The 15569-nt window shown below is 43.3% G+C and overlaps 1 protein-coding gene across 1 annotated transcript in view; it reads right to left on the bottom strand.

Moving 5' to 3' along the window:
• Nucleotides 1-11472, bottom strand: part of LPIN2 (lipin 2) — a 59478-nt gene extending 48006 nt beyond the window's left edge. Inside the window, exon 1 of the mRNA XM_082667115.1 lies at nucleotides 11137-11472. Within this exon, the coding sequence (XP_082523241.1) occupies nucleotides 11137-11223 (87 nt within the window). The 5' untranslated portion in view covers nucleotides 11224-11472. The remainder of the gene's footprint in view (nucleotides 1-11136) is intronic.
• Nucleotides 11473-15569: the final 4097 nt, after the last annotated feature.

The raw sequence follows: 15569 nt of genomic DNA, 5'->3' as shown, positions 1-15569 counted from the left end.
CATGGCCGCTGAGCCTGCGCGTCCGGAGCCTGTGCTCCACAACGGGAGAGGCCACAACAGTGAGAGGCCCGCGGACCGCAAAAAAAGAAAAAAAAAAGTTTAATAATTGATTATGAAGATGAGCCGGATTAGGGAAGCAGAGCTCCATGTAAAAGAGCCCCTATGATAAAATCATACCTATTCTTGCTGCTTCCAAAATCACTCTAGTAAAAAGGACGCTGCAAAGGCTTAAAGCCTTGGGTGCTGGGAAGACGGGAGTTCTGGAACTCTTCCTGAGCTGGCATCTGGACTTCTGCTCAATGCTCACTTCTCTATGAGCTCACCACACTATCTACAAAGTAGATGAGCAATTATCTCGGGCTGAGTAATGTTCAACACAGGGAAGACACTTTGCCACCACAGCAATATATGTTCTTTCCTGAGGTGAGGCCTAAGCTTTATCAACTATTTGCTCCAGGTTTTCAACAGATACAACTAAAGGAAGAACGTAAGTGTCACCTATTTCATCTTCAAAAACCATCAATTCCCCGCCCTCCACCACAGTCCCTGGTCCAATAACTTTCAAGACAACCCTTCAAAATCCAACACCAGTTTTCTTCTCCATCCATCAACGACTTTGGCTGTCAATCTAATATTTTATTTGAGGAGCAAGGATGTTTCAGGCTTCTTGGATGAGAAGGAGATGGGAACAAATAAAGCCTGTCCACAACAGACTGTGAACACCCAGAGCACAATGGAAAAGAAGGTCAGAAAGAGATGGGCAAGGACGGTCAGGAAGAAAGCAGGAGGCGGCGCAGGGCTGGGTGGGCCCAGGGTGCCCGCCCTCCCCACACAGCATGGCCCACGTGGTCACTGTCCATCCCACCTCCAGACCCTCGGTTCTGACCAAGGAAGGAGAAGTGTCGCCGCTTCACCGTCGCCCCAGAGCCTGGCACGGTGCCTTGCAGGAGGAAGTCCTTAAGGAACATTTCTGGATCAAGGAATGGATGGAGCAATGAACGCGAGGTCTGGTGAACAGAGCAGCAAGGAGGAGGAGCACACACTATGTGCTGCACTGTAACCTAATGAGAGAAGGCAGAGGCAGATGAAGAGACTGTGTATGTATTTTTAAATGTATATGTATGTAACGTACGTATATACTTTAAAAAAATGCCAACAGTGGAGGCCAACCCGACGTTCCGATATCAATGCTCAGATATTCAGAACTTAATGCTTTTCTCCAGATGCTCCTGAAGATCTCACCAAAAAAACCTGGATAAATCTAGTCTACGTGGGTGACAGTTAAGAATGACACCCGCCTCTGATGGGTAAATCTAAAAATATCCCTGTGAGAACAAAGGACATCCGTGCAGGTTGCTGTGCAGAGCACTGAGCAGCCCGCAGCCGCTGTGGCGGATGAGCCCGGGCCTGGGGGGAAGTCAGGGGCCGGGGCAAGACGGTCACGAAAAACAGATGACACAGGACACACTCAGGTCATCGTTTTCTACCAGCCAGTCTACTCACAGGCAAACGCCCAACACCACAAGGCACAGCCTTCACACTAAAAGGCTGGTCGCAATGGTTTCATTTTCCTAAAGCTCAGCAAAGTACCTGGACGTTCATTTTCTTCAACAGAACTGTAACAGAGCAAGGGGAGCTAAATGCTCAATCTGACGCCTACCTTCAGATGTCACTACGCAGAATAAAATGTGTGGCAAGCAGCACACGAGGAGGCCCCGAGGACTTTCCTCACCCTCACATCACTCCCATGACCAAACCTGCTCCAAACCCGGAGTCAGCTCTGTGAAGCTCAACGGTTCTCATCCCTGCATTGCTCTTCACCGCTTTTCCCTTCAGTCCCCAAACGGCAGAGTAACGAAGCTTTTGGCAATTTAGTTCTTAGCTCTTCTTGTCATGGTGTAAAATATGCCCAGTTCTAATCCACCTGTACCTGAGGTGACAGATCAGAATGTTACAGGGAACGTTTATCCTCACCAGAGACGAGAGAGAAACGTGGAAGTAAAATCATTAAGAAATTGTACTGAGTTTAAGACTCTTTATAATTAATCATGAAAGACATTAGTCACCCTTTGTGTAATGGTTATACCTATCAGCACATAAAAACGAGCTAAATGTTCAAGCCAACTCTGCTACGAAATGCAATTTTAAGATTTCAAATAGCGGTACCTTGAACTTATCAAGACAGATTTTTAAAAATGAGGCGTACTTTACATGGAGTAAAATTAACCCTTTCATAGTTTTAACCATGCAACCACGTAACAATCACCAACATCAAGATAATCAAGACACAGAACTAGACTGCCACCCCAAATGCCCCTATGCCCTTTTGTAGTCTATCCTTTTTCCTCATCCCAAGCCAACCACTGACCTGTTCTCTGTCCCGATAGTCTTGCCTTTTCCAGAATGCCTTATCAATGGAGCCAGAGTACGTACCCTTTGGAATATGGCATCTTTCACTTAGCATCACGCGTTTGAGATTAACCAATATTCTTGCAGGTATCAGCAATTTGTTCCTTGGTGGTGTTAAGTAGTATCCCACTGTATGGATGTCCCAAAGTTTGCTTATCCATCCACCAGTTGATAGACACCTGGGTTGTTTCCAGTTTGGGGAGACTACAAATGAAGCTACTAAAATACCTGTGTACAGGCTTTGGTGTGAACATAGCTTCACTTCATTTGGGTAAATACTTAGGAGTAGTATTGTTTTGAAGATGTCTTCAGTGCACTCAGAGGAGTTTGCTATTAAGATAAATCCCTCCTTAAATCATTGTACAAAATGGTAATAATTTAACTGTTTTATGAGCTTGGATTTTCATATATGCGAGTTTCTTAAAATAGGTCCACTTATACTGGTGACAATTCAAACTCTTCATTTACTCACGTCCTAACATTTGAAACTATGTGCAGCCTTGAGAAACCACATGTAACCTAAGCTACAATTCAGTACTCTTCCGTGGGGCAGTGATGGGGTAAACGCCATTGTACACACCTCATCTCACTGAATCCTCCCGGTTAGGTGAGGTAATGTTAGCTTAGATGCACTGAACAAGCAAGAAAACTGGGGCTCAGAGAAAACAGGCAACATACCAGGAGTCAGGCGGTTACACAGTGACAAGCACAAACAAAAGCTCAGATATGTCTGCCTCAAACGCCCGGGCTCTTTCTGTATCCTGGGGCCACAAGCTCCTAAACACACCAATGCCAAGTTTTTGTAATTTTCAGGGCTACGAATGAGGAGGAATTTCATAAGTGCTTTTAGAAGGCCACAATTCTGCCGCATGCTACCACACACGAAAAATGTTAACGCTTTTCATTAGGAGTAGCCTTCAAGATGTGATTACATTTTGATCATAAATGTATGTTTTAAGGAACATGTTCTCATCCTAAACTTTCTTGGATAAAAACTTGTGGCTAACCTATTTTGGTGGTGATCACTGATAACTAATAAGCAACTGAAAATAAAACAGGAAATCTGATTGGCTCACTTTCACACATGAAAGGCACACAATCTTAGCAAGTTTCTATATAAACCATACATATGTAGTATTTTCAGTGATAACTATCACTTTAGTCAGACATTGGTAGGATACAATTTCCTTTGAAACATACGACTTTATTTGAAGTTCTTTCCATTTACTCACTGACCTAGAAGTCAGGAATTGACATCAGGACTCTTTTGCAATTGAAATTACAGCTGTGAGATGGCAACAAATGGACATATTCTTGGAGTTTGCAGGTCTACAGAAAGACATGTTAAACTTAATCCATCTCCCTCTCATGCCCTCAAAGAACCTTAGTTAATATCACAGATAAATTAAGTTCAAATTTTCAACTTGTCCCAATGTGTTAATTCCCTGGGTTGAAAGGCTCTCCACTTGCATCACATGGTACCTGGTTAAGCTCAGGTAGAAACAAGCCAGATGAACGATCCAGAAGGATTTGAAGGCCACTCGCTGCAACTACTTTAACTAACTTCACAGCTGCTAACCTGACAAGCACATGGAGGTCTAAAGTTCACAAACCAAACATCCTCAACAGCCAAGGCTGAAGGGCTTATCCTCTTGATGTCTGATAAGAGAAAATACCTGCTTTCGAAAGCAAGCTACACTTTAGAAAAAAAAAAAAAATGCATACTGCCTTATCAAAAAGAAAAGCAAGGATTAAGATAAATTTGGTTTTAGTGAAATTTAGGGCAACTGGTGTGTCACTTGTTTGCATGGACCGTGTGTTTATTAATATACACACGACCTTCCTCTGCATTCAAACCACTGAACATTCCCCCTCAGGTGTGCTCAGTTTCTCTGAAAAAGTTTTGTAAGAATGCTAGCCATGAAAATGGATGGGTTTCTACTCCACTACAAAGACCTGGGGACTTTTACTCCTAGGAGGCTGAGATCCCTTAGTTACAAGGGCTAAGAGGGACATAAAAATTCTTTTCAAGACTTCCCTGGTGGCACAGTGGTCAAGAATCTGCCTGCCAATGCAGCGGACACGGGTTCGAGCCCTGGTCCAGGAGGATTCCACATGCCGCAGAGCAACTAAGCCTGTGTGCCACAACTACTGAGCCTGCACTCTAGAGCCCACGAGCCACAGCTACTGAGCCCGCGTGCTTCAACTACTGAAGCCGTGCGCCTACAGCCCGGGCTCCACAGCAAGAGAAGCCACCACAACGAGCAGCTTGCGCACCGCCAACAAAGAGTAGCCCCCGCTGGATGCAACCAGAGAAAACCTGCACGCAGCAATGAAGAACCAAAACAGCCAAATATAAAAATAAATAAAATTTTAAAAATAAATAAGTAATTCTTTTCAGTGTCAGAAGAAGTGACGACTAAGCCAGAATGGAAAATGATGATTCACCGAGTCGGAGACTGTCCATCAGTAGTGAGTACTCAAAGCCACAAGAGCCTTTGGGTCCAGATTCGTATCCCCAAGTCTGAGTAATCCCAACACCTGGGAAGCTTCTAAAAATACAATTTCCTAGAAGGAAGGCTAACATGAACCCTGTGGTGGTGGACAGGCATCGGAAGTCTCCATGGACGGATGGACAAGTACAGACGTGCTTACACCTGGGCTAGAACACGTGTTTAATATCCCTACTCCCTCTGCCACGATGGAGAATCAAGGACACTAGAAGCAGCACGCACACCTACAGCCCAGATCCTAGTTTCTAAATACCATCCTCCAGGGACTTCCCTGGCGGTCCAGTGGTTCAGGCTCCGTGCTTCCACTCACTGTAGGGGGCCTGGGTTCGGTCCCTGGTCGGGGAACGAAGATCCCACATGCCACATGGCATGGCCCAAAAAAATTTTTAAATAAATAAATAAATACCATCCTCCAGTAAAAGGTCCCAGGGCTGGGACATCTCATGGTGCCAGAAAGTAGGAATCCCGAGCTCAAAATCAAAGGATTAGGGGCATTTTAAAGGAACACAGAAGCCAATGTGAAAGAGTGCCCAGAACAATCTGAGCAACAAAATAAGGACAGATTATAACCTACAGAATATTCTTGAGGCCACACTGATATAAATCAAAAAAGTAGGGAGAAGGGACAGATTTCTCTCAAAGATGAATTCCAATGCATAAAGAATGAGGGAAATAAAAGACCACTGTTAGAACACTACAGTACCTGTGGCAGACATAGGGTGTTAAAAATAGAGGATGAAACTTTGAAGAGAAACAAGGTATTTGTATATTCTCAAGTTATCTTCCCCAAGATATAAACTCCTTGCCAAAGGAAAAAGTAACTTCACAGGAGAGAAATCTGACAGACGCCGCCTTAATATTAAGTAGGGAAACTCCCCAGTAACAAGAGAACCAACACCAGGGACCCCTCATGACTCACTGACAAGAGCACATCACCGCTGTGCTGTTCCTGCCACAAACACACGACCTCCATCTAATCAGGAGACACCACAGACAAACTCCAGCGGAGGGGAGTTCCACAGAGTAACTGACCAGCACTCACCTCAGCAGTTTATGTCACAAAAGGGAAGACTGAGGGCGGTCAGTGACTGGAAGATGACAGACGTGACCAACTACACGCAAACCCAGGCTGGATCCTCCAACAGAAAAGGCCTGTAGCAGGAAAAATCTGAACAAAGTCTGCAGCTTTAAAGACAAAACAATTCCCGGGCTCCACTGCCTCCCCAGTTCTGACTGTCTGTCTGGGAAATCTATATTTTACACTTAAAGCTCAGCAGGGGCTCTGGTGACCGTCCAGCTCAGCAATCACCCAGGAGGCCTGAGGAATCCGGATGGCCAGGCCACCCCAAGTGACAGGGACAAGTGACCCCAAATGGCAGCTTGTCAAGCTGTGTCTGATGACCGCAGGCAAGTGCGTCAGCGTTCAGGGAGGGACAGAACCCAGGGGTGTGCCTGTCCTGTCCCGCCTCCCTTGAAGGAATGACATTTCCAACATAATTGCAATCTTCTGAGTGTCTATTACGGTTCCGGTTATGACTTCATGCTTTGTTAGAATGTAAAACAAAGATGACCAAAGGTTTTTACAATCTCAGCTACTGCCCCTTGACCTGACTGAATGCAGCCTCTCTACGCGCAGGTCAAGTGGAGTTCAGCCGCATCTCAGCAAGTGACACACTCTAGAGATAACACAGCTCCCCTCCAGCCTTCCCAGAACCGGCTTCAGGCACGTTTCTGACGAAGGTCTTTTCCACACAGATCCAGGCTGAGGCCGAGATGCTACACCAAGGGCACACACAGTTCTGACATGATTTCGTCGCAGAGATGAAACGATATCCAACAAAATAAGATCAGCATATTGTTATTTCCACCCATTGAAAAATACCCTTCCTAAATGTCTTAAATTAAGCAAAGATGATTCTAGGTTATGCAATAGGCTTCAAAGAAGAAACAAATACAAAAGATATATATATATATATATATATATTTTTTTTTTTTTTTTTTTTTTTGCAGTACGCGGGCCTCTCACTGTTGTGGCCTCTCCTGTTGCGGAGCACAGGCTCAGGACGCGCAGGCCCAGTGGCCATGGCCCACGGGCCCAGCCGCCCCGCGGCACATGGGATCCTCCCGGACCCGGGCACGAACCCGCGTCCCCTGCATCGGCAGGCGGACTCCCAACCACTGCGCCACCAGGGAAGCCCTATATATGTATTTTTTTTAGAACAAGCAGCAAAACAGCAAAAGTATCAAATAAACATTTTCCCTACTTTCAAAGAGACAATGTACGGTACCTATGCAAGAATGATTCTAGAAATGGTGTCTAATCTTTTCTTCAGAAGAACTGGGTTGGTTTTGAATTATTTAATACCTAAGATATGAATATAAAACACAAATTATATATAATGATAAGAGTTTTGCTGAGAGAGGTTAACGTTTTTTTTTATATATATAAATTTATTTGTTTTATTTTATTTTTGGCTGCATTGGGTCTTCACTGCTGTGCGCGGGCTTTCTCTAGTTGCAGCAAGCAGGGGCTACTCTTCGTTGCGGTGTGAGGGTTTCTCACTGCAGTGGCTTCTCTTGTTGCGGAGCACAGGCTCTAGGCGCACAGGTTCAGTAGTTGTGGTTTGCAGGCTCCAGAGCGCAGGTTCAGTAATTGTGGCACGTGGGCTTTGTTGCTCCCTAGCATGTGGGATTTTCCAGGGCGAGGGCTCGAACCCCGTCTCCCCTGCATTGGCAGGCGGATTCTTAACCACTGCGCCACCAGAGAAGTCCCGAGGTTAATGATTTTATTCTGATCCTTTCAGGGAGTTGTGTCCAATCCCTCTAGACTGCACCGACATCTGGTCGAGACAGCTAGAGACACGGGATGGAATTCCAATCCTATGCACAAAGTGGCCCTGGACCAGACCTGCAGTCCTGGGCTCACCCAGGTCTATGGGGCCAACAGCCGGGCTCCCAGGACCGAGCATCCAGGCAAACTAAATAAGGTGCTCGTCACACGGCCATCTGGTGGAAATCTGTCCAGCTGTGCTACTCACAAACTCAGAGCAGCAAATAATTCAGACATATTAGTAACAGCAAACAAAAAGATCTGTGAGGGCTTCCCTGGTGGCGCAGTGGTTAAGAATCGGCCTGCCAATGCAGGGGACACGGGTTCGAGCCCTTATCCAGGAAGATCCCACATGCCGTGGAGCAACTAAGCCCGTGTACCACAACTACTGAGCCTGCAAGCCGCAACTACTGAGCCTACGTGCCACAACTACTGAAGCCCTCATGCCTAGAGCCCATGCTCCGCAACAAGAGAAGCCACCACAATGAGAAGCCCGCTCAAGGAAGAGTAGCCCCTGCTTGCCGCAGCTAGAGAAACCCTGCACACAGCAACGAAGACCCAACGCAGCCAAAAAGAAATAAATAAATTTATTTAAAAAAAAAAAGATCTGTGAGCACCTAGTGGATTCAGTGTGGCACGATAAGTATTTGCTGAACGAAGAGAATTTTGTTTCAAGCTGGTGGTTCAGTCACGCACCACACAGCAGTGCAGAGCAGCGTGTGCTTTAACAGTGGGCCACCACTAAGTCTCTCCTGAAAACAGATGGAGCATAAATGCAAAATGGATAATAAATAACTTTCAAACAGCCTGTACTTACTTCTGGCCACAGCCTCTAAGCTACCCTCCCCCAAATTCCTGAGCTCATCTGAGATCTCAGTATTAACAGGCAATCAATCAAGTTGTAAAAACAAAGATTCTTGGAGAATGTGCTCCCCCAAACTGCCTGACTGGTAACATCACCACATTTCTGTGAGGAAATGAAATTCTGTGCAACTAAATATTTAATTAGTGTTGTGACCACTGTCCACCTAGAGGAAAGCATTTGGTTTGAGATCCATTCACCAGTGTGGTTCCAGGATTCCGTGAGGCAGGGGGTGATATCAGATGCACCAAGCTGGGGGCGGCCACTTCTGCACCCAGCTCAGCATAAGGCACTTGCCCCGCCTACAGGGTGACTTGCTGTCTTCCACCTCTGTTTATGTTACTGCATCGCGCAGTAAACAATATAAACATACAAAGTTCTCTCTGAAAAAGGGGAGCTTTTTAGACTCGAGCAGGCCCTTTGATAAAGAGCACAGAGGAGCGAGGACGGCCTGAACAGGTCCTCCTAACCCCCGTGCAGGGGTTCTCACCTCTAGTAAGAGCGGCCAGATGCACTCCAGGGCCCCTTCCAGCTCTAACCCACAGAAAGACTCGATTCTAGGAGCATTTCTTAGGATTACAACTTTGGCTAAGAACCCCTGTAGTACATTCTGCCCTAATTTAAAAAATGCAAAGTAATTTAAAATAAGTGGGGGAAAATAAGGCCAGCAGATTATTTTGTAACTTCAAGGTTATTTGAATATGAAATAACTTGGCCTTTTCCTTGCCAAATAAAGGAATTATATTCTTTTGTTTAAAAATTACAGAAGTACGATTTTTTTAAAAAATTCCCCATTTCTAACAAAGCCCAGAAGTTTCCTCATGGTTTTTTAAATTATGAGATTTTTACATTTACATTCCAAACACATAAAATCATCTCCTTTATGATGGAGACTTTCACGTTCCAACAGGAGGTGTGCGCAAACAGCATACGACCAGCAAGGAGCGTCGGGGTCACTGAGGGCCTGGACCCTGAGATTCCCCCTCACCGCCCACACCCAGGTTACAAAGTCTCCTACACAATCAGCACAGCTCATTCAGCCGATAGCAAATCCCGTGTCCTGAACACCAGCCATTCAGAAAAACCAAGTTTCTCTTGGAGCTGGGAGGTGACTCATGCAACTTCAATGTTCTAACGTTAACACAAAAAGAAATGTCATAAAATGCAGCCCAAACACCGGCTGCCCTCGCTCTAGAAGACACCAGCAGCAGGAAGCAAACTTCTTCCTGTGATGAGCGGTTTGCGTGTGCTGGTGCTACTCACTAAATGAACTTTTAAACTATTTCACAGCCAGCTGTGTTCACCCTTCTCCCTTCTGACCTTTACAACAAGTGCGCAGGAATCCGTATATACATATACTCCGTACTATTAAAATGAAATTTCAAAAGTAAATGACCTCTCTCCGTAGCCCCTGACTTCCATTCCTAGTCAAACGATGTCTAGTTCCACCAGTTCCCGAGATCCCCAGCGAGTACATTTTTGCCAACAGGTCCAAAGGCAAAAAGCACACAGATGTGTAACATTTTTAAAGGTGACAAAAATTTGCACAACTTTAAAACTAAAATCAACCTGATCATGAGCCACAGATTTTAGAAACTGTATAATTTGTCTTGTTTATTGTACACTTGTTTTCATAAAAATGTACACCCCTCATTTTCTAAAAGCTACCTTCACCTCACTGTATTTACTTCAAATCATTTTTACAGAAAAGGCTTCCATGGGTAAAGTTAAATTATATTGTCCTTAATTCACCTGATTGTTTCCTTAATGCAGACTTCTAAAAACTTACACTTTCATGTGACCTGTTTTATTTTATGTCTCATAAGAGAGGAAACTCTAGATAAAAAACTCAGACAATCTGCATTTTTCCCCACATATTTCAAGATTAGAAATTCTGTTTGCCATCACAGGAGAAAAAAGACTGCTGTCACTCTTCCCCATCACGTATCAGAGTAAGATGCCAGTTTCAAAATATTAGTTTAGTTTTCACAAATATTTGGCTAGGACAACAAAAATCATAAAACAAACCAACAAACTCATAGAGAGAGATCAGATTTAGGGCCACCAGAGGCAGGCTGGGGGATGGGGAACTGGGTGAAGGCAGTCAAAAAATCTGAAAGACAGGGGAAAAAACCCAGAAACCTTTTCAATGGTTTTTATTCCTCAACTACTACACTTAGATGCAAAGAGAATGTGAAACGAGATACATTTCCTGGGAAACCTAGTTTCATAAAAATTCTCAGTTTAAAGCAGCAACTTCATTTTTTTCTAGGCAGAAAGTTATTATTTGTTAAATAATAAATAGAAAAGGGGAGAGAGACGGTGTAGAGTGAAGGAGGGAGAGCAGGTAGCCAAAGATTCCTGTTGAATACAACATTTAAAAGTTAATAAAATTCATTCTGATGCTACATTTTCCAAGGAAAAGGCATCAGCCGATCTCCCCGGCGGTCTTCCCACCCCCTCCTCACAGCATATCCCAGGTGGAGAAAGCGGGGAGGCAGAAGCTGGTGGATGTAACTCACCAAGATGCCAGCAGGGGCCCTTCCACCGTAAACACCTTCAGCAACCTTCTCCTCCTCATCTTCACTATCATCTTCCAAGGAAAACATCTTATAACTGAACTAGTTCATCAGAATGTCTTATTTTCAGAGATGAAGGCACACTTCTAAGTTATCAAAACAGAAAAGCTGTTCTGCTGGGCAAACTGTCTGCAGACACAGTAATATGGTTAAAACTGAAAGGAAATGGCTCTTCAAAAAAAAAAAAAAAAAAGCAATGTATGCATGACTTTACCAGTAAGATTTGCTGAAAGCCTCAACCCTGTCCCTCTGAAGCAGATAAGCAGGGGCATGGGATGGGCTGTGCTGCATGTTTACACTGATAGGTACCAAGTCCTGCCCAAGCACAGGAGCCTCACTGTGCTTCCATCACACGGGACACGAATTGAGTTAATGATTCCCTAAATCAATTACATCCTCATTTTTTAGAAATCAAAACAACTACACATAAGAAGTAATCTTCCATACATTAATCATGTAAGGGAACACAGTTTACATATACTTTCTAAGCATCAGTGAGCTTCCCAAAGACAGCCAGGTGACATATGCTTTATAGAACTCAAATCACTGAAATGTTCTGCTTTGTCATATTGCCATGACCCAATATATTTTCACAATTCTGAATGGGAGCTAACCTGCTCAGCACTGTAAATAATGAACAAGTTACAATAACAATTTGTTACTGTATGCTAACATAGCATTAGTTATATTAACGTTGTAACAGTAACGTTACATAATATAATAACAAACAATTTAACTTCAAGAGTACGGCAATACAACACTAAAATTCAAACATCCTGGTATTTCCTTTCCAGCTGTTAGTACGTCAACATACAGAAACTTCAAGTGAATTTTTCTAAAAACCTAAAACACACTAACACAGAGACAAAACGTCAATTTTTAAATTAAAATACACTATTTTTTGCAAGCCAGTGTCTAGGACTGTGCTGTTAAAAATAGCCATTAACCACATGACTACGTTTGCAATGTGGCTAGTGCCAAATGATATGCGCTGTGAGTATAAAACACACAAAATGTGAAATTTCATTATTTTATATATATATATATATATATATATATATGAGGTTACTTGTTGAAATGAAAATACTTTGGATATACTGAGTTAAATAAGATATATTCTTAAAATTAATTTTACCTTTTTTTATTTTTTAATGTTACTAGAAATTTTTAAATGACAATGTGCCTCCCATTATATTTCTACTAGAGCACCACTTTACAGTCCTGAGACAATCTTGAGAACAAGGGCGGAAAGGAACATTCAGCCAGAGTTCCATTAATGGAGAGCTGAGCGTGACAGGAGTTTTCATCATTCCACAGAAGTAGTTAAATTCATCAATATACTAACTGATCCTCAGATATTTAATAATGTTCACATCATTAAACTTTTTCTCTATGTCTAAACATCGCAGAAGACAAAACTTCCAAATATTTGACCAAGGGGCTGTTGGTAATGTTTACTACAGCAATATACCACCAAGATACACATAACAAAAATGTTAAATGGCAAAATTTAAAACAAATTTCACCAAAATTAGAAATGGGAAAATGTATCCTGCATTCAAAGCATTATACTGCCTTCTACCCACACATTAACATGAAGGGCCCACGGGCACTTGTAATCCAAGTCAATACACGTCACGTACACAAATTCCCCCTTTCACAAGGGAAGTGATTTTTTTGGTCTATTACACAGTGTATAAAATTTTAAACCTCTTCCTTCCTCCATGTCCCCCTGCAGTCCCAGATCCTCAGCATCAGATGGTAATAAAAACCCACACTGGGGTGCTGCCCGTGGGAAAGAATGGAGAAGTAGGAAGTCAGGGAGAAGGCGAAGTGAGAAGGAGAAAGGGGATTCCGGAGAAGCTACAAGGAAGATGGGGAAGAGGGAAAAGCAGAGGAAATAGAAGTTGGAAGAGACAAGAAAATATGCCAGTGGAACGACAGGAGAGGGGAAACTAAGTAGGAGGGTGGGTGGAGAGCGAAGACACAGGGAAAAGACAAATGCGAAAACCCTGATCCATTTTAAATGTGAGGAAACTGAGGCCCAGAGAGGTCAGGCAATCATCCCAAGGCCACCCGCTCAGTGGGCACATGCTGCCAGGTTGAGGCCCCCACGGAAGTGCTGGGAGAAAGGGTCCGACAGGAGAGAGGGAGCGAGGCCTGAGCCAGGAGGGCAGAGGCCGTCCGGCAACTTTGACCTCACCGCCTCTCACACAACGTGCAGGCTCCAGGCCAGCCACCTGGGCTTCCGGCGAGCCTGGGTGCTGTCTCATCATGTGGTTTGGATCCATGACTCTCAGATGCTCTGACGGCAAAAAGTATGGACCACAGACCCAGACAGAGGGTGAGCTCACCCCCCCAACACCAATTCCGCACAAGGGCGCGCACCTCCTGCTGCATCTGGGCACCGCCTGCCCCCAGGCTGGGACCTGCCGCTTCCCTAACTTGGTGGTGGCGCTTTTCAGACTTGGTCAATAAAATTTAAAAATCACAACCAACAATTCTTCATCATCCCTATGATTTTTTTTCAAAGAAAAATGCTACTGTATTGTCAAGACTTTTTATCTACAGGCTAAGAGAAGAATAAATGGTTGTGCGTCAAGAAAAACTACTTTTTATTTTTGCACAGCATCTTCAATAATCTTAAAAAAACAAAAAACAAAAAGGCAGGTGGAAGTTGGAAGCCTTTTTTTCCAAGACTTAAATCTTTCAAGAAAAAGATTCGTTGAAAGCTAGCTCAGGGACACAAAACTTAAATGCTGGCCAGGAGAGTCAGAATCTTGTTCCGATTCCACAGCTGATGATGCTTGTAAAACATATACCTTCTTTATTTTTTTCCACCACTAATCCCATAAATGTATGAGACTAGGTATAAAGGGCTTCTTAAAAAGTGTAAGAATTTATAATTTCCTAACATGAAATTTTTTAATTGAAATTGGGCTAATTGGTTAAACAGAAATACCTTTATGCCACAAGTTATACTGTTTTTACTGCAAAACATGAAAATATTGATACATAATCTACTCCCCCCAGTGGTCATAATGTGGAATAGCAACATATTTCTACTGAATTACCAATGAAGAGGTGAGAAAGCTAAGAAGTTTTCATTAGTAAAAAATTATGATGAAAATATTTTTTAAAGCCTCAGTTACAAAGAGTTCATAATCTCCACCATAATTATTCTACAGTGAAGGAATTAACTCAGGTGCATTGCTGCATTTTCAAGGCCACTCATGGCAGAGACCCACACAGAAAAGGACCAGAGCCTACACTAATGCATATAAAATTTTTCTTTCCATATCTGGAATTACTTGTAATTAATGTTTGCCCATGAAAACAACCCAAAAGGGACAGATATGCTTTCTTCAAAACCAAGAGAAATTCTTCTCGATACCACTCCGAGGTTTTCCAAACTTCTGTAGTTTAGCCACTTATTGGAGAATGGCTATCCCATCTACTCAAGTTCCAGTATTTCATTATGTCCTCATACAACCCCCAAAACTCTAAACAGCATAGTTAGTGACAATTTCACTTGAGCTGTGAATGAATGAATGATCAAACACAAACAGGTCATTCTAGGAACAGAGGAGAAAAAACAGGAAGCGTCTCCTGAGGTCAGAAGGCCCGGCTTAAAGTGACTCTCCCAACAATAATCTTCTTGAAGACGGACATTTTACCTTTAAAATTCAACACGTTTTGCATGCTACTTTGAAACATCCATTTTTTTTAATATGACGGGGAAAAAAAGGCTAACTGGTCAAAGTTTTCTTCTACCAAGTTCCAGGGTTAATGTACCATGTTTACTGTACAAATGGCCTAAAATATCCTCAGTGTACTCACCCCAGTTTAAGGAGTCTGGGACTAAACGATCTCTGAGCTGTATTTCTCTGACTAATGTTTTAGGTCAAACTTTCACCCCATATTTTGAGACCAGAGAGACAATAGTGGGTTGTCCGCAGCAGTCAAGTGTGGGATCCTTAAGAGCAAAGCTTAAACGGCCCAATTAAGGATCAGAAGAACCATGGCTTGACTTGTGTCCCACATTCTGGACAACACTTCCAATAGAATAAAGCCAAGTGGGAAACCCTCTGCCCTGCTCAGAACCCCCAGGGCAGCAGCCTCACTGGGGGTGTGTGTGTCTGCATCATGTTAATCACAACTGTTTCAGTTTAAATGTTTGTCTATTTCTTCTCTCATTTCACCCTCTGAATAGCAGTTTGCAATGGTCCTGTACCCAGGGTAACACTCAGGGGCAACACTCCAAGAAAATAAGCAATTTTCTGTATGAGGGCTGTGTCACCCCATTTTGCTCACACTCTAGGAATCCTGTTGAAACATAAATCGTTTTATTATCAAATTCAAAAAACAGTATATAA

Source organism: Grampus griseus (assembly GCF_964374135.1).
Source record: "Grampus griseus genome assembly, chromosome: 12".
Classification (NCBI taxonomy): domain Eukaryota; kingdom Metazoa; phylum Chordata; class Mammalia; order Artiodactyla; family Delphinidae; genus Grampus; species Grampus griseus.
Note: the sequence above shows the minus strand (reverse complement) of the source record. Positions and strands in the feature narration are given on the sequence as shown.